Source organism: Rattus rattus, chromosome 13 (genome assembly GCF_011064425.1).
Source record: "Rattus rattus isolate New Zealand chromosome 13, Rrattus_CSIRO_v1, whole genome shotgun sequence".
NCBI lineage: Eukaryota > Metazoa > Chordata > Mammalia > Rodentia > Muridae > Rattus > Rattus rattus.
Window position 1 is genome coordinate 21,492,100 of NC_046166.1, and position 19,374 is coordinate 21,511,473.

Sequence of the window (19,374 nt, forward strand, 5' to 3'; positions counted from 1 at the left end):
TTTTATTGGAACACATCCATACCTACTTTTAAAAATCTTTATGCAGTGATGACAATATTGAGCAGTTGTTATTGAGAACATATGGTCTGCAAAGCCTGAAATATTAGCCATCTGATTCTTTATAGAAATTTATAGAATTTGTCTGTTTCATACTTCTTTAAAGGCTGGGGAGAAAGCTGTATTTAAAAACACTTGTTCTTACTGAAAACCTAAGGGCAAAGTCCCAGCACCTACACCGCAGTTCACAACCATCTTTACCTCTAGGACAGAAGATCTAGTCCCTGTCTCTGTGTTTTCCCCAATAACCCACACAAGTAAATAAATAGATAGACAGACAGACAGATCGACAGATAGATACATACATAAGAGATACATAAATAGATACATAAACTTTTTTAAAAAAGCCACATTTAGGCACTTTACAGTTTGGTGTTTTTTTCCTTCAACATAATCAAGTGAAATTTAGAATGTTCTTTTAACTTACAGTTTGAACAGGGACTGAATTAAACACCTAGATTTGTTTATTTTTGAAAAGTAAATTATCTGAAGAATTCCACTAAAAAAATTAGTACATCTAAATGATACACCTAAAGAAATGGCTCTTCTCTCTAAAGAAATTTATTTTAGGTGCTGGAGCAGTAGCTCAGCTGGTAAGAGCACCTCCTGTTCCTTTCTGAAGACTCTAAGTTCAGTTCCCAGCCCCTCACAGGCCAGCCCACAACCACCTATCACCATGGGTTGGCCTATGACACAAACTAAAGTCACATCTGAACCGGACAGAACCTAATTTATGAAAATGCTCTTCATAAGATCAGGGAAAAAATGTTTACAGGTATTTTTCAATTAGTGATTGATATAGGGGGTCCAGCACATTGGGGTGGTCCCTTGTCTATAAGAAAGCAGACAAAGAAATGAACAAGCCATGAAGAGCAAAACCAGAAAGCAGCACCAACTTCCTTAATGATGAACAGTGGAAACTAATCAGCCAACCAACAAGAACCCAAAACAACCAAAAAAAGCCAAACAAAGCAACAACAGAATTTCCTTCCAACTTGCTTTGGTCACGGTGTTTAATCAGCACAGAACCCCTGCCTAAGACACCCAGCCCAAGGTGCAATCCAGTGCCCTTTTTGATCTCCACTGATCGCATTACTGACTTTTAAATCACACATGTAGTAGTGTAGAGTATAATTAGTGTACAGTATAACTTCCAATCAGTGAATTTGCACAAGAGGGTCTGAAATACATTGACCCTCTTAATACACGCGACCATTTAAATTTTAAGATTTTGAGTTGAAATATGTTATTCAAAACAAAATTCGTAATAATTGTGGTATTTTCTGTTTGCATACTTTTACTTTATAGGTTTGGATTAAAGCCTTCCTTATTTCTAAGGGAGTCATCTACATTGTTCTTGCAGATTTGTGAATAAGTCCATCTCTGTGTCTAAATTTTCATTCTGTACTGACCTCATGAAAAGGAACTGAGGTTGTGGGCTAACCCTTGTTTCAGAGAGGCCTACCTTTCTTCAGGTGTTATATCAACTTGGGAAGAGAATTATTAGAATATAGACTATTGTAACTTGGTAGCATCTTTGTTACACCTAACAAGGTTAAGATTCAGTCAGTAACTAGAGGTAGCTTTCCCATCAGAGTCGAAGGTAGGGCCAGGGTGCTGAATTAAAGCAGTGGGGCACAGTACATCATAGAGATCGGGAGCTCACTGAATTGTCCATCCATTTGTCCCAGAGTGCATGTTCAGTGGACATATGTAATACCACTGTGGAAAGGGTATAGTCATTGCTGAAATTATACCAAAGGTGCTACTAAATGAATAATCAAATAAAAATAGATGTAAATGAAGTCTGATTTTCTTAAACCAAAGACACCAAAGACTTTACTATTGCTTTAAAGTGTTTCAAAGCATGCCAGTAGTTTCTAAAATGATGGCTGACCCATTACAGTAGAAATTCTATATACTGAGAAAGGATTCTTGATACAGTAATTTTGTTGATTTGAGACAGGATATCCTGTGACACATGATATCTAGGAACTACTGCTATTGAGGATGGCCTTGAACTCTTGATCTTCCTATTTACCTACAGGCATGCTGGGATTACAAGCTTAGGTTAAAGGCGTTTACTTGCAATAGTCTTCATATTTCATTTGTGAGTCTTCTTAAAGAATGCTGAAATATGACATTATCTCCAGAATGGCAAAGCAAGGACCCCAAGGACCTTGGCAGACCTGCTCTAATATAACACTGATAGAGGCAGTCACCATTTTCAGAACTCTTGAAATTAACCCCAGACTTGTAGCAGTCTAGAGTGTAGTCAAATGAAAACATCTAATGTCAACAGGCATTGCACTGTGCTTTTAGTTACCTTGTTACATCTTCTCCAGTTCTTTGAGAAGCAACCTTCAAAACCAACTGCCTTACAAATCACTGTAGCTGTGAACAGAAGAGAAACGTCTGCTGGTGCAGGAACACAGAGTGATCCCAAGCCTCCTTTCCTGAGATTGCTCAGTGAGCTGTCTGCCTGGCACTCCTGGATTTGCCCTTCTTGCCTGGCTCTTCCCTTTTACTTGGTGGCAGCTGAATATTGTTATTGCTTCAGAGGGTGACAAGTTGTGACAAATAAGATTTAAAAATATGTAGAATGGAAACTTGGGGCTATGGTACACAAATGGAGCTTTGGTAAATAAATTCTGGTATGTTTCAGCTTAGAAGAACTTAACATGACCGAGAAAGACAGACCTGAGAGCATTTAAGCTTGCATTTAAGTTCTGCCTGAACTGAAGATGCTCCATAGCTAGGAAGTCCAGCGGGAGCCACGGAGTAAACTCCCTGCTAGAACATTAAAATCATGTCTCAGCCCCATGTCATAAGAGGGAGCTCACCTGTTAATGATATTCTGTTATACTTGCAGGTAGGAGCCAAGCATAGCTTGGAGGAGGAGGAGGAGGAAGGAGGAAGAAGAAGAGGAGGAGGAGGAGGAGGAAGGAGGAAGAGGAGGGAAGGGGGAGGGGAGGGGAGGGAGAGGAGAGGGGAGAAAGGAGGGGGAGAAGGAGAGGGAAGAGAGGGAAGGGAGGGAAAGACTGGTGAAGACAGACATGTGCAAAATAGGTTGAATGTCTAAGCCCCACAAAGAACAGAGACCTCTGCTCCTGATCACCTTGCTGGCCCTGCTATGTATCTCTTCCAAGACTGTATCTGTATCCATATTCCATCCTGTAAGACAAGGGGCAAATGCAAAAACACAGGGCATTAACAGGGAGAAAACAAATCGATAAATACAAAAAGAATGAAACTATACAAAGCATAATCTCTATAAAATGAGATGAAATAATGAAGGACTGAAGGAAATTCATGGATGTTAAGCAGTATACTCCTAAATAAACAATGGGTCAAAGAACAAATTCACAAAGGAAATAGAGAAGTCATTTGAGATGAAAATGAAAACATGTTAAAACCTCTTTTAAGATAGAGCTGTAGCAATGCTATGTAGTAAATTTGTTGTTTGGGCCATTCAGCAAGGAAGAATGAGTCCAAGTCAGCCATCTAAACCATTTAGAAACAAATAACACATGTAAACCAGTGAAACTAAAGAAAAATAACATGGCAGAAATACAGAATAGGACAATAAAAACTAGAGGATTCACAGGTCAAGAACTTACTCTTCTGTGGTATCAGTGATGTTTTCTTTCATTTTTAAGAATATTAATGACTTATTTAATGTACGTTGGCATTTTGTCTGTGTGTGTGTCTGTGTGAGGGTGTGAAGTCTCATGGGATTGGAGTTACAGACAGTTGTAACTGCCATTGTGTGAGCAGACATCAAGACCAAGGCAACTTTGATAAAGGAAAACATTTAATTGGGGGTGGCTTACAGTTTTAGAGGTCCAGTCTAGTGTCATGGGGAAGAATGGCAGTGTCCAGGCAGACATGGTACTGGAAAAGCCGAACCTTCTCTACATTTTGATATGATGACAGCTAGGAGGAAACTGTCTTGCTCAGATTGCCAGGAGGAAACTAGCTTCCATACCAGGTAGAGCTTGAGCATAGGATCTTAACTGGCTGGCTATACAGTCTCACACTTCATCCAACATGGCCACTCCTAATAGTGCCACTTCCTATGGCCAAGCATATTAGAACCACCACATGGTTTTGTCCTGACTATAAAAAATAAGTCCTGTAATTGGGGTCTATTTGTAATTCTACTTCTGTTGCTATTCCTAGCATTTATTGAAATCTTAACCCTCTCAGTGTCTTCCATGAAAGCTGGAATCAACTTCCTCCAAACTCATGTTAACTTTGAGATTTTATTAAAAATCTGTTGTCAGCCATCTTAGTAGTGAATCATTTCCAGAAGGTTCCCACAATCCTTTGCTCAAATCCCCCAAATGAATTACATTTTATTTCATTTATTTCTCCCTGAACTTATAGCTTTACTCTACTTTTCTGTAAAATTTTACTCATGTGTTCTGCTTTTATGCTTAGAAGAATTATTTTATTTTTGGATCATGATTCTTATTTGCAATAAAAACTACAATATAAAATGAAGTAAATTTTCACATGGTCTACATATTATAGGATGGTTTATAGTTAGTAATTATTAACAAGAGGTCAAATTATTTTCAAATTCAAAAAGAATATGAATTTCTCAGTTATGAGAAATTTTGTCATATTTTTGTGTGACTATATATTGAATTGAATCTTTAAACATTTTTTTTGCTAAAATGTCATTTTAAATGACATAGTTGCTTTGTGATTATTCATTTTTCTTATGTTCTTAGAACATAAGAGGACCTTGCTAAATCATGTTGGAATGATGTATCATAGCTTAAGGTATCTTGTTTGACTAAGAAAAGATTATGAAAATTGAATTTTTGTCATTTTCATTACACTATTCCAAAGCATATTTTAATATTAAATATCCTTTCTGTGCTTTAAATAAAAAAATCAAAATCTTCAGAAATTCAGGCTGTATTCATTGGAAACAACCTTAATAATTTGATTGGCAAGGCTTGTTCTTAGTGTCAATCTCTACATCCAGTTTTTCATATGAAATTTGTGCCTACTTGCTGATGGAAGAGGCAAGAGTTTTGATACAACAGTTTTAGCACTTTTACTCTAAATATTTAGATAGCCTGGGTGGGATGAGTCTAGAGCGCAGAGCCCCGGTAAGGAGCAATCAATTACTCTGAAGAAAAGCAGTGTGTTCTGGAAGCTGGGCTTCTGTGTATGCACTGGTGTAAAACGAGCAGTGAAGAGCTTGTACCCTTTGTTCATTCGCACTGCACCTAGCCAGAGATGCAGCATCCCTGTGCCCAGCGGTCTACGGGTTGTATCCATCCCGTATGTGGGACAGAGCACTTTTGGTCCTTCTGCATCTTTCCAAGATGTCTCAGGTGAGCTTTGCTTATTACATTGGAAGACAGAGGTGATGCCTCTCTGCAGATGGAAGGGATAGGTACTCTGTTGTGCATTATCAAGAGGCCCCTTTCCTGAGGCTTAGAGGCTCATTAGAAAAGCAGCCATCGTGTATTTAGGTGTCATTTGGTCCTACTCAGCTTGTTGTGTGAACTGTAGTTCAGGAAACTGGTTCGAATAGTGTTAACATTCTAGCTCTTCCTGTTATTGTAAGTATGGATTCCTGTTTGTCTTACTCTAGAGTCATTTTCTTTGCCGGTAGATAAGATAATATGTTAGCTTCAGAATAAATAAATCTAAGCTCCTCCAGCTTCATTTGTCAAAGTGTAAGGAAATAAAAACAAGTATAATTCAGCTCAGAAGTGGCATTTTAATCCACATTTTAAGTTTAAACTATATATCACCTGTATAAAGGCAGCATCATTTTGCAAATTTTTGTCTGGATTAAAAATAAAGGTTTACCGTAACTTTGCAATTTATACAGTATGACAATTTAAAAAGAATAATAAACCACCTCTCTTACTTTCATATGCTAAAGTTTTAGAGTGATACACGCACATACATGCATGCACATGCATCATACATCTTATAAACCAAATCAGGTACTAACTCTGTTTAGCTGCATTTTTAGAGAATTAATCTTAATTCTGTCATATATCATGATATTTTTCTGTTTTCCAGAATATTGGAAAGAAGATGACCTGCCAGGAGTTCATTACAAATCTTCAAGGGGTAAATGAAGGCGGAGATTTCTCCAAGGATCTTCTAAAAGTAAGCATAGGCATATCGTTACTCAAACATGCTTGCGTTCATGTTTACTGCTCATTGAAGCCTATGGTTGTGTAAGTTTGTAAGCTTTCTGTTTTGCCTTTTATTGGTGATATTTTTATTGAGCTTTGGTTTTGGTGGTTCAGATAACAAAGTTTTGTAAGTTAACAATTTCTGACAATCTGTATCACAGTAAGTAATTCAGAGAAAATAAGAAGCTATGGCTGGGTGGTGATGCTACGAGTTAGTCAGTGGTTTTCATGCCGCAGGAGATAGTTACTTTAGAAGCGAGCATCTGTCAGCTTCTGGAAGCATGCATGATGGCGTTCATTCCCAATCATTGGGACACTCCTCTGCCTCAGGAAACAGATCACTCCAGGTGATTGTGGGGTGAGGGAATTATTCGCAGTTGTCTTTATTGTTGGTAACATTCACCATGCTCTCATCAGTCTATTTTCTAGGAGACAAAATCAACGTTGACATTCGTAGATTTTTACAGCATTATCAGTCAGATGTGTATTTGATCAAAGAATAATAATGGCTGTGGAATATGACTGTTTTAGAAGTGGGGTACAAGAAATGCATATTGAGAATGTGATTTTTACAGATCTCTGTTCAGTCCTAGTGTTTCCTTTAAAACGTGGTACACATAGCTTTCTTTTGGAATCAGTCACTTTGGAAGGTTGCCTAAGAATGCTAGCACATTTGAATCATGCTGTGAGATGGAAATGTGCTTGTGGCGAGAGGTGCCTTTCATTATATTTTATGTAACTTTTAGTCTCTGTTATGGTGCATGCTAAGCTGTGGCTGCACAGCCGAACCACGTCATCAGTCCTGTGTGATGTGTAAAGAAAGGGTAGAGTTCTGCCACATTTTGGAAAACAGAAGAAGGCATTAAATTTAGTACTAACAGATTCTAGAACACAAGACACTTAATTCAAGTGATTTTAAAAGTTACATGGTGAAAAATACAAGAAGAAAAGTTGTTTTGATTTACTATATAGCAATATTTTTAAAATTAAAATATAATCACACCTTCCCCTTATCTCCAGCCTCTTCCAAGTCCTCCATCCCTGAAGCCCCTTGAAGTCAGGGCTTCTTTTTAAAACTGTTGTTGCTCTGTGAATACAGCGTGTGTGTAGTGTGACTAGTATGTAGTGATTCAGACGATTTTGCGGTGACCACTTGTTATTCGGGTAACCTAATAATTCGGCCAGTGGCTGGAAATAATGTTGGCATCAGTGTGGAGCCTGTCATGTGAAATGTGGATTTCCTTTAGAGTAGCCCTTCGCCATTCACCCAGCATGACAACGTCTTTGTTTTAGTGTGGTAAGAGCAGGGATCGCTATCCGTTTCAGTTTAGGAAAGGTTTGAAAGCATTGTGAGTTTAATTTCATTATGGAGTAGTCAACCTTTCCCCATCTTCTCTTCCTTCTTTCTTTCCTCCTCTCCTCTCTTTCACTTTTTAAGAGTGTTTTGACATGTTGCTTTCTTCTTCCTTTTACTTTGAACTATCTTTCCTTTTTAAGTTGGGAAGAAAACTGCAATTACCTGTCCACTAAACAAATAAACCCAAAAATGCCTGTTATCATCTCACAGGTGTCTGAGTAATTATGTTTTCAATCTGTGAAATTATTCATGACATTCTGAGGTTTTTAAAAAAATGTGCTAAGAGTGAACATAAAACTTTGAATACCCTTTTTATAAAAGTGTAACTTACCATATTAGTGATCGGAGATGCTTTTTTTCCACTTTATTGAACTGGGTGTTTTGTTGTTTCCTATTGGCCTTAGTTATTTATAAATCTCTTGGTGTCAGAAGTTACATTTAGATTTATTCTTGTTTAAATTTTTTTGGACCAGAGTAACATTTGTACCAATATCTGATTCTGTGTGGTTGTGCAGTTGGCAACATTTTTTAAAGGTCCAGTGTTTGTTCACCAGGTGGTAAAGGACTCAGATTCTGAAAACAAATGTGGCCCTGTCCTCAGAGGTCACAGACTGCTGAGGAACAAGCGGGACCTTCTTCGTGTGATCAGTTCTTTTATAATAAAATGAAAGGACATAGTCTTTTGTTTTCTATCTAAACAGACAAGATTAAGAAAAATCTTATATGTAATATATATATGTAAAGGAAAATAAGTCTACCTCTGTTATGTTCAGACAATGTATAAAATCTTGCTCTGTTTTTCCTTCTACTTTTTTAACAGGGTAAATGACAATTGGGTCTTGTCTACAATTATTTCAGTTCCAGCTTTTCTTAATTAGCCTGACAAAGAATTTGAGTGTTTTGGCAAATAATTTTTCCATAAGTTATTTTGAATAAAAATTGTGGCATCCATAATCCAAAATGAAGGAAGTTAGATGCGGGGAGACAGCCTGCAGTAGAAGTTATTTAGCTTCCAAAGCAGGTAGTGCTTGAGATGAGCTTTAATGTATACATAGAAGCCTTACTTTTCATTCAAAATGTTGGCTTCATTTTCTACCTCCTACAGTCTAGATGTTTGATTTAGTGTGGTTCAAATGCTTTATTTCTTTAAGGAAAGATAACACTGAATTTAAATTATTATAGATTTATTTGCATAGATTCTTACTAAATTTATTAATTAAACACATTTGTTTTCCTTGCTCTCTCCAAGGACAGAGTCTAGGCAAGATCCCTTTAGAAGCTTCCAAAGCTGCGGAGCCTTCCTGTATCTATTCCTCTGTTGGCTGGATGCTTTACAGATACACGCTTTGTTTTAAATGTAATTTCTCATTTGGTATTCTTAAGAAGATAATACAATTAAAAAATGATGGAAAATTTTGGCAGAGAGTTGCAGACCTTAAACAGACTCAGAGGTCAACAAAGAGAAATGAATCTTAGACAAAGATTAATGCATTTTATTGGGCAAGAAAGAAACATAATTAGAGAATACAACATTGTTCAATGCAGGTTTGTAACCATTAGCTTCTTATTCAATTATGAATGTAAGTAAGGGTAAACAAAAGCAACTAAAAAATAGTCTGAAACACTAGAGATAAAATTTTTGTAAGTTAAAACTCCACAGAGGACCAGTTTTCATAGTCAACAAAAAGAGCTATAGAAATTCTTCTAGAAAGAGCGAGAGCAAAGCCAGCCTAGCTTACTTCCAAATCTCCATCTGGGCCTCTAATCTACTGCACTCAGCATGGGAAAAATCTGAAAACATGACAGTGACAGTCACCCTACCTTCCTCTGCTTCCTACCAAAAGGCTGACCACAATGAGGTCTTCCCCTTTCTTTACCTTCACACCCTCTGTGTTTACCCTTCCTCCTTTGTATTTGATTCTATGATAATCAAAGAACGAGTGCAAGTATAATTGGGGAAATATGAATGAGACCATATTTTATTGCTCTTGTTACCTGAGATGCTATATTATTCTTTTATAAATGTTAACATTGGATGGGACGATATAAATTTACAAGTAATCCATTATTTTTCCTAACTCCAGGCTTGAAAAAATAATGAGCAGATTCACTAAAAGAAAAAAACGGAGTCATCTTCCTCTATTCAGTTAATTTAAGAATTATATTAAAATTGTCTTAATGAAATTTTACCGGTTTTTATGATTCTTTGACAGTATTGAATATCATGCAACATAGCTCAGATATTAAAAACAGTGAAAGTCATTAACTTATAATAAACATGGTTAGCTTAGGATATAACACAATAGAGGTTTAGTAGACCGCTTTATGATGATAAATATGTGTTTAGATATTATGAATTATACAGAAGTAAATTCAGTCTTTAAAACAAAAATACAATGGGGATTATTTTTGAAGAATTTGAAGGTGGACACAGTAAGAACCTATCATTCTAGGATATTGCTGGGAAGGCTTGAGGAGGCCCTGAGTGAAAAGCACAGCTCGAGACCGGTTGTCCAGTGTTGAGGGATGTGCATGTGAAGTATAATTTGGAGCCTCTTGTTTGGGCTTCTGTTACTGGATTGTTTGCTTAGATTCCCTCATGCCTTTCTCACTGTGTTTTAACCAAATGAAGTTGGAAACAATTAGGAAAAACAGAATTCTTTTTTCGCAATGTTCTGACATCAGAATACATCAGAGTGCTTGATGGCGGAGTTTGAAATAAGCAAGGTAGGATCTGGAGAGCAAGATGTTGGACGTGGAGCAGGCCAATGACTGTCCAGCTTCTGTGCACAGCACGTGGTCATGGTACCCACCCCTCAGAGTGAACAGAGGAATTAAGAGGTGATGTTTGTCTGTCTGTCATGCACAAGGTTTCCTGATAGGGTGGGAAAGTCCTGGTCCCTAAGTGTGTTTGAGGTTGCTAATGATGTCACCAGTGATAGAATCTTGGGGGAGGGGACTTAATGTTCATTTTACCTCTTTGTACCATAATAAATAAAGCGTCCGTCCTGTGCTATAGCTGTTGTGTTTTTCATGTGGGCCCATTAAGCATGTATTTACTGCCCAGCCTCTTCCTTGCCCGTTAATTCCTGTACCATAGTGTAAACTCAGTTTCCTTGTTGTGTTCAAACTTCTTCACCTGATACTTTTATAGCAGAATGTGGCTTGGCAGAAATTTAAGTTGGAAAATGGTGGGTGATCTTGAGGGATTCATTCAGTGTCAGTGATGGCAGTGTTCTTAACACTGGTTTTGTTGTAAACTCAAACCATAGCTCTTGAATTTGTCTTCCTTTCATGCTACTGGTTTAGACAAAGTATGCACAAATAATAAAGCCAGCAAATGTTCAGAGCTAAATCTAAGAAAGTTGCTCTTTTTATAGCAGCAGTTTCAAAGGATCATGCCCAGAAGACTGAAGGAGAGGAAGAAGGGGGCCTCAGTCTGAAACAGGTCTAAACTTTTTATAAATGAAAAGCCAGAAGCGAATTCTCAAAAAATGCTTGATCTGAGTTATATCCGGAGTATGCAGTTGAAAATAGGAACTTATGGGTGGTATTTAAGTGTAGCTATAAAAAGAGCATCAAGTGCTGCCTGGAGTAGGTGAGCGCTCGAAGAGAAGGTCATGCAAACCTGGTAGCAACAGTATCTATGGAGGAAAGGGCTTTGGAAGCTTGTGCTAGTATAAGGAGGAGAGCCTTTGAAAAGAAAAGCTGTGGTAGTGAGCTTTTAAAGAGAAGAGCATTAAAGGTGATGGCTCAAAGCACAGCCCCTTGCTGCCTCTTTCCGTGTGGCAAATCAAGCTGGGTTGTGTGATGAAAGGCCTGTTTCTGTTTCCACCTCTCTCCCCAGCAGTCTGGAAGCAGGCTGCTGCTTTCATGGCTGAAATCATCATGGACGGACGAGATAATGTGATGCCTTCTGTATGGTTCAGACCTCGAATGAACACGGTGATGCTAAGGAGCCTGAGTCCTTGAAGTAGTTGAAAATCTACAAATCATGTTGTACTTATTTATTTATTTTTTTAAAGCCCTCCCTAAAAGAAGCCCGTTAGAACAGTATGACAGACCAGATGCTGCTTAAAGAGTACAGACAGATTATTTTTTTCACCCAAAGGAAAAGCTGGGTGGGGGTGGTAGTAATTGTTAAGTGTTCTGCGATGGAATATTAGTGATTCTCAGGCAGATTCTATTTTTAATTTGGCCACAAAGAAGCGCTACAAGGTTCCATTTTCCAGTGCTTCCACAAAAGTTTGAATATCGGTGTGCTTGGAGTGTTCATAAAACATTGTCAGCCTACCCTGCACGTTAGCTGTTGCTGTTTCTCAGACATGACAAATCGCACACTGTAGCTTTGAACTTAGGATTTACCCAATGGGCCTGGGAGGCCTCTGAGAGTAAAGGTCTACAAGGCGTATAATTCAAGAATAAATGAGCTATCACAGCTAAATACTGTGATACATGTTTATTCATTAAGGAAGAATGGAACACATTTCAATTGAGGAATTTGTATTTGCAAGAAAGGCAGCTCACCAAGGAAAACTGTTCTATGGTTATTGTGATATAGATCCGTGGCATGAAACAGACTCAAAAATCTGACAACATAATTATTAGGGTAACCATTTTAATAATCTTTCCCTCCCTCTCTCTCTTACTTTCTTCCTCCTTTCCTCCTTCCTTCCATCCTCCCTTCCCTCTCTCTTCATTCCTCCTCCTGAGTATGCCAGGAAGCACTCTGCCACCATTGAGCTAGCCTCCAGCCCTTCCCTGATCTCTTCCATTTGCATGACAAACATCACTGTGTAACTACAGGTGGATACAAGTAATTGACACTGGACATTAGCCTAAGTGCATCTCAGAACCAATGTTTCACTGAATAAATAATAGTCATATCCAATTACATCTTCTAAGACAAACTAAATGGAAGTGTTCAGGTTCTTGACTTTTACGTTGAAGTCATTTTTAAGAAATAGATTTTTTTTTTTTTAAGGCAGGGTCTCACTTTTAAACGGGCTAATCTGGCTTTACACTCTGTGTAGCCCAGGCCAACCTCAGACTGAGAAATCCTCTTCCACCAAGTGCTGAGGTTAGTTACATTGCCGTGCCACTACTGGAAAGTCAATTGTTTCCCAGAGTTAGAAGGATTAATGTAGAGGAAGCCTGTATGTCAATTGTATCTTGGCAGCACGAAGTAATTGGGTAATGATGTGAACAGGAAACAGACCACTGAAGGTGATAGGTCCCCAAGTGGGACCTTTGTGGTCCTGCGTAGCTTCTCAGACAGTGGCTGTATTCTGTTCTACCAAGTAAGGACGTCATGAGTCATCAGAACTGTTGGGCTGCGTTTGCTTAGTCTCATTAAGAGATGGGAATGCAAACTAGAGTAGGAGAAATTGCCAGAAGACCTATTTTATAAAGATTTGTTGTATTTAAAGAAATTAATTTCAATCACAAAACCAGCTAACACATAATAAATTATTATTGTTTATTCCAAATCACGCTGGAACTTTCATTCTCTTTCCATGTTGGGTTCCTTTTGGTAGTTATAGAGAGCCTTGTATATTAAACCAGGAATAGATTAAAAATATTTGGTAGGGAAATTGAATTTGCCTTGAACATGTACAGACTTTGTCCCTGATCTGATTTACATAGTAAAACAATTATTGCTCTAGCACTTACATCACATTCATTGTTATAAGTCATCAAGAAGATACATGAAAGTCCTGAAGAAACACTACAGTGTTGTATGCAGGGTGCTTGATTGTCACACTGTGTATTTGTGGGTGGATGGATGATTGGAATCAATACCACGTGGATGCCAAGACTGACTGTTTTGACCTGCCAGCTTTTAGTGTTTACTCTCCCCTCAAACTCTCCACAGGTAGACACAGTCTTTTGTGTTTGTGTTCTTCCTCTGCATTTTTCACTTCTCTTTTCTCTAAAATGTTGCTTTCTCAAAAACACCAAAAGCCACATTCATCCATACTTTTCCTGGAATTCTCTTTAAAATTTTTTTGAATTACTGTATAATGACATCATTTTCTCATCGTTTGTCCTCCCATACCTTCCCTTATACACCTCTTATCTCTCTGATTCATCTTCTCTTTACTTGTTGTTGTGTTGCTAAGTATATAAATACAACCACTCAGAAGGCCATGCAGTGTTGCCTGTATGTGTACACGTACACACACACACACACACACAGACAGACACACACACACACACACAAACACACACACACAGACACACACACACATAGACATACACACACACAGACACAAAGACACACACATAGACACACACATAGACACACACACAGACACACAGACATACACACAGACACACACACACACACACACACACACACACACACACACACACACATACACACAGCGCACACACACACACACACAGACACACACACATCGACACACACACATGCGCGCACACACACACACACACACACACACACACACACACACAGTACACACAGTGCTCTATTTGACATTGGCTAACTAAGGTAGCCCTTTTCTAGTGAGGAGCATTCTCTCAGCATTACCTGTTTGCCTGCAACAGAGATGGTTGTAGCTTTTCCTCTTCCATCTTGACCTGTCCATTGCTGTCCCATTGCCGAGGTCTTGCTTAGGCAACTGTGTTGCTGAGACTTCATGGATGTATAGCCTTTCTGACATTGCTAGGAGACAGATGCTACAGAGAACGCCTGGTCCTCTTTCTTTTCAATCCTTTGGCTACTCCTCTAAGTCGTCCCTGAGGCTTGGGTACAGTAATTGTGTTGGTGATCTGTCAGTTGAGACTGAGCAGCGCTCTACACCTTGTTCAATGCATTTTGATTGGCTGTAGTTTCCTATGGTTCAGTCTGTTGCAAAGAGGTGTTTACTCGATGAGGGCTGAGAACTATACTCATCTCTGTGTGTAAAGATGACTGTTTAGAATGTAGGTGGAGATTATGTGGTTGTGGAAGGTGACAGTTCACTGCCAAATTCTATAATCTCACTTACCCTCGGAAGTTAGCTAGCTTTCCCATACTAGGCATGATTTTCTCTTGTGGAGTAGGCCTTAGATCCAATTAGAGAGTTGTTGGTTACCACAAAAGTATGTGTACCACAATTGTAACCTGGGGGTTATTGTGCCATGTTGGTCTCTGAGCTTATAGGTGTCATAGCTGGGTAAGAATATTGTTTGTTTCCTTTCTTCATAGCTTGCCTGGGGTACCCTGAAATCTAGTCCTCAGGGAGGAAGCTTTGAAGGAAGTCTCTTAAGGCAATTCTTCCCTTTCAGTGTCCCATTTGTCAAATGGACACATTCATTCTGTTGCCCTCCACTGTCTCCTAGTCACAAGGGTTTCCTTACCTTCAAGGTTTTCCCTAGAAAAACAAATCATATTAATCTCTTTGGATACTGTGGCCACTTAAAAGAATGCTGTAAAGAAAAGTCAATTCAGATCCCGTTGCTAAGGCAAGTCACCTCATGGTGAGATTATTTGATTTTTTTGAAGTAGATATTTCCCTATAATACAAAAGGAGCTAGATTATTATTTGTCTCATTTACAAAAACAAATTGTTTACTCAGAATATTATCTTAAGGGGATAACTTCATTTCCAGTTGTTATTCTTATGGAACTACCTTAAGCAAAAGGTTTTGAAAAGAGAAATATTTTGAGACCATATTGTTTGATAAGAAGAGTATTTCCTATCATTCCTATGACAGCTCAGCTCCTTCTTGCCCTCCTTCTTAATGATTGATACTGTGCTCTGTATAGCATGGTGTATACACACACACACACACACACACACACACACACACACACACACACAGAGAGAGAGAGAGACAGAGAGAGAGAGACAGAGACAGAGAGAGAGAGACAGAGACAGACAGAGAGACAGACAGACAGACAGACAGAGACAGACAGACAGAGAGAGACAGAGAGAGACAGAGAGAGACAGACAGAGAGAGAGCGCGCACCAGTGTGATTCCTAGGGCAAGTGAGCTAATTTAATTTTTAACAAATAGTTGAGATGATTGCAGCTTTTAGAGTTATCTTTGGTCCATTAAACAGTGCATGCCACAGACTGGAGCTGTCCCACAGTATAGCCTTGTGCAGTTCTTATTTCCCCATTAACTTCTGTGTCTAAGTTGAGGAGCACAGTCCTTATTAGCACAGGTAGCATGTCATGACATGTAGCTTAGCGTCTGATAGAGTACATGATAACACAAATTGGGAAATGTGTCACTCAGAATGTGTCTATGAATCCAAAGCACTGGACTTGCCTTGCTTAGCTAAAGTCAGATGGAATTTAATAGGATTTACACGTTCCCCCTTTACTAAGAGCTGTACTCAATACTGAGTGAAGCAAACATGAGTAAGACCTTAGTTCTGCACCGAGGATTTTTAATCAATTATAGTATTTTTCAGACCTGGCCATCCACTAAAATCACTGGGATAAGGAAAGAAAAACAAGAGGCAAAACTATCCTGACTCAAATGACAGTGTATAAAAGCAGTGCATGTTGGAGAATGGTCTTGCAATTTGACACCCAACTCAACAAGCCCTGTATAGTTGATTCCGTTCAAAAAGAATGGAAAAAAAGGTTATAAGGATAATCAGAGCAACTTTATTAGCAGTAGTTCCAAATTAGAAATCACTCAGATGCCATCATTGCTACCATTGGTGGTAGTTCCAATAAAAATTACTGCATAAAAGTACAAGAGAAGGGATTCCTGACACAGATCACAGAAGAGGGATGCTGTACATGTTGCCGGGATTTACATGTTGATCTTGTTAGTCGAAGTTCTTGAATGGCCAAAAGCAGTGTATGATGGTGAAAAAACAGATATACAACAGCAAAAATAAGCACAGTGGCTTCCTTCGGGGATGGATGCAATGACAGGAATTTCCTAGGTATGTAGAAATGCTATCATTTATAGATTTTATGGCAAATGTTACTTGGGATTTGTGAGAAAGCCCTGCTGCATTCTCTCTTTTCATCCCTCTTACCAACTGTAAGTCTCTCGCCGTGTAATTCTCAGAAGCTGCCACAGCAATGCGAACTGTAAATAGGATGTAATTCAAAGTGGGTCGATTAGTTCTCTGTTGCCATTTAAACAAAGTGCTGTGAGTGGGTGATGTGAAATAATGTAGACTTACTACATTGTTCTTAGGTCACAGATTGGAGTCGATGTGGCCGCATTTACTGCTTCAGCTTCCCCAGTTCAAAATCAAGTTCCAAGCAGGACAGTATTTCTTTGTAGGAACCCTAAAGATGACTCACTTCCAAGTTCATCTAAACTTCTCACATGATTCAGCCTCAGGTGGTTTCTGGTTATTTGCCAGGAGTATTCTCAGTTTCTAGAGTTGACCATTCTTTCTACATCCATCTTGAAATTCAGCAGCAATGAGCCAGGTCTTAAGACTTTTCATAGCTATATGGTGACTCCCCGCCCCTGACCCCTACAAGCCTGCCTCTGCCTCATCCCTCCTCTGCTTTCCCACCTCTGGCTCATACTGAGGGATATGATTACTTATAATCAACCTGCATAACTCGGAATACGTTTTCTGTACTAAGTAAGGTCAGCCGCTTTAGTATCTACCAAAACACTTACTGCCAGTGTTTAGATAAGGATTGGATTAAGAGAGAGAGACAGAGAGAGAGAGAGACAGACAGACAGACAGACAGACATCCATTACATGTAAATTGCTGAGGACCTTTAGGCCAAAGAGAAACAATCACATTCTACAGGCAGAATTTAGTTGTCCTTTGAAAGACAATGTGGATCCAGAACAGGAGGACTTTTTGATTGGGGGCGAGACTCAGTGGAGTTGCCCAGTGTGGAGAGGGAGAGCCTGGCCAACAGCGTGTGATACATTCAGAGCAGCCCTTCCACATGAATACACTCTCTGCCTGCTAATTATTATTTACAGTGAGAGTTATTCAGGCCAGTGTAGCATGAAGTCAGATTTTTATTTTAGATCAAAGTATAAAATAGAAATGTCAAAAAGTTTATGCTCATTTACTGGGCATAGTTGTACTATTTTTAAAAAGACTGGGGCGGTTTTATGCTGAGATTTTTTTTTTTTTTTTTTATGGTTCCACCTTCACATTGACTGTTAGAACTTTGTAGAAGTACACTTGGGAGAATAAAAATCTATTTCCATATTTCTACGTTTCTGAAAACTCCCAATCTATAACCCAAGGAATGTGACATTACATAAAACTATGACACTCTCACAGTATTGTGTTCACCACCCCCCAAGCCCCACTCTCTGAGCACAACTAGTGGTCAACATGAGTACAGACTTGGGAATGCTGCACGGTCTTGTGGCGTCTCTCTTTTGTCTATTTAAAAGTCACATGTGACATTCAGTGTTTTGTACATAAACTGTATTAAAGAAGAATTCTTCCTGTGGAAATGCCCTAGGTTTAGTGCTACTTAAAAAAATGGCTGCATATACATTTTTGTTTTGAAAGATATGTCTCTGTACAAAACATTATAGAATATTTCCTGTCTACCTTTTTAAAAATACAGTATAAGTTGTTTTTATTAAAATTTCTGAAAGTATACGTGTAAGATCTGAAATACTGAAAGCATTTCAGTAAGTAGCTGGTCCCTTTTAGAAGCTGGGTATGAGAACTAGGGAGGCTATGGTGGCAGGGAGCCAAGGGGTCTTTCACTGGGCACCATCAATTTCTCTTTCCTTTGCTGGTGGATAGATATTCTTAGTCTTCCCCAGGCTTACCTCACGTCTCTCACCAGTGTTTGTTTTCCTTCCTTCTCTTCCCACCTTCCACTCAAATCTGGAATGATGTTGTCCGTGTGATCACAGGCCCATGAAGGAAACTCATTCCCTCTCTGGTTTTTTCATGACGGCGCAGAGAGAAATAGTTATTTCTTGGCATAGCTGTCTGAGCCGGTGTTCATGCTAAATCCTTCCTAGCAGAGCTAACTTAGCTCATCGACTCCTGCAAAGGAAGCACAACTCCTCACGGTGGGTGACAGCCTTGGTCACTGTCCTGCCTCCATCTCTATGACATCTTGATTTAAGCATTGCATTTTATATTCAAAGATGGGACTCCTGTTTCTAAATCTGTCCTTTTCTGTTCGTTTGCTGCTTTATAAAGTTAAGATGAATTCACTGGACGCTCTTAAATGTGCTCTTCATCTCTATGTTCCCTATTTCCACAACAGTCCTGATTTTCAGGGTATATGTCTTTGCCTGTCCACTCTGTCAGTTACTTATATTTCTCTGGAAAAAAATGATTTTTTAAACAATGAAACCAAACCAACCAAGTAACATGGGCTGGACCTTGGCCCCCTACACACATGTAGCAGATATGCAGCTTGGTCTTCATGTGGGCCCTGAACAACCAGAGGGGTGGCTCTCCCAAAAACTGTTGCCTGTATGTGGGATGTGTTCATCAGGCTGGGCTGCCTTGTTAGCCTCGGTGGGAGAGGAAGCGTCTAGCCTCACAGAGACTTGAAGTTCCCTGGAGGAAACCCAGGGAGGTCCTCACTGGTTCAAAGGAGAAGGGAAGAATGATGGAGGAAGGATTTTGGGAGGGGGTGACCAGAAGGGGTTAGTGAGAAGGGTATAAATTGAATAAGTAAAAAACAAATTAAATAAAAATATTTACTCATGTTCTTTTCTTCCACTGTTCAAAACACTTAATTCAAAGCTTAATCTGAGGATCCTCCCTGTTGTAGTCCAGCAAATATTGGTAGTACTCAAACTGGTACACAAATTGTGTGTGTGTGTGTGTGTGTGTGTGTGTG

General features: G+C 39.0%; 1 protein-coding gene across 1 annotated transcript in view; it reads left to right on the forward strand.

Annotated features, from left to right (window-relative positions):
- Positions 1–19,374, forward strand: part of Psd3 (pleckstrin and Sec7 domain containing 3) — a 373,120-nt gene that overhangs the window by 184,437 nt on the left and 169,309 nt on the right. Inside the window, exon 9 of the mRNA XM_032918497.1 lies at positions 6,115–6,204. Within this exon, the coding sequence (XP_032774388.1) occupies positions 6,115–6,204 (90 nt within the window). The remainder of the gene's footprint in view (positions 1–6,114; positions 6,205–19,374) is intronic.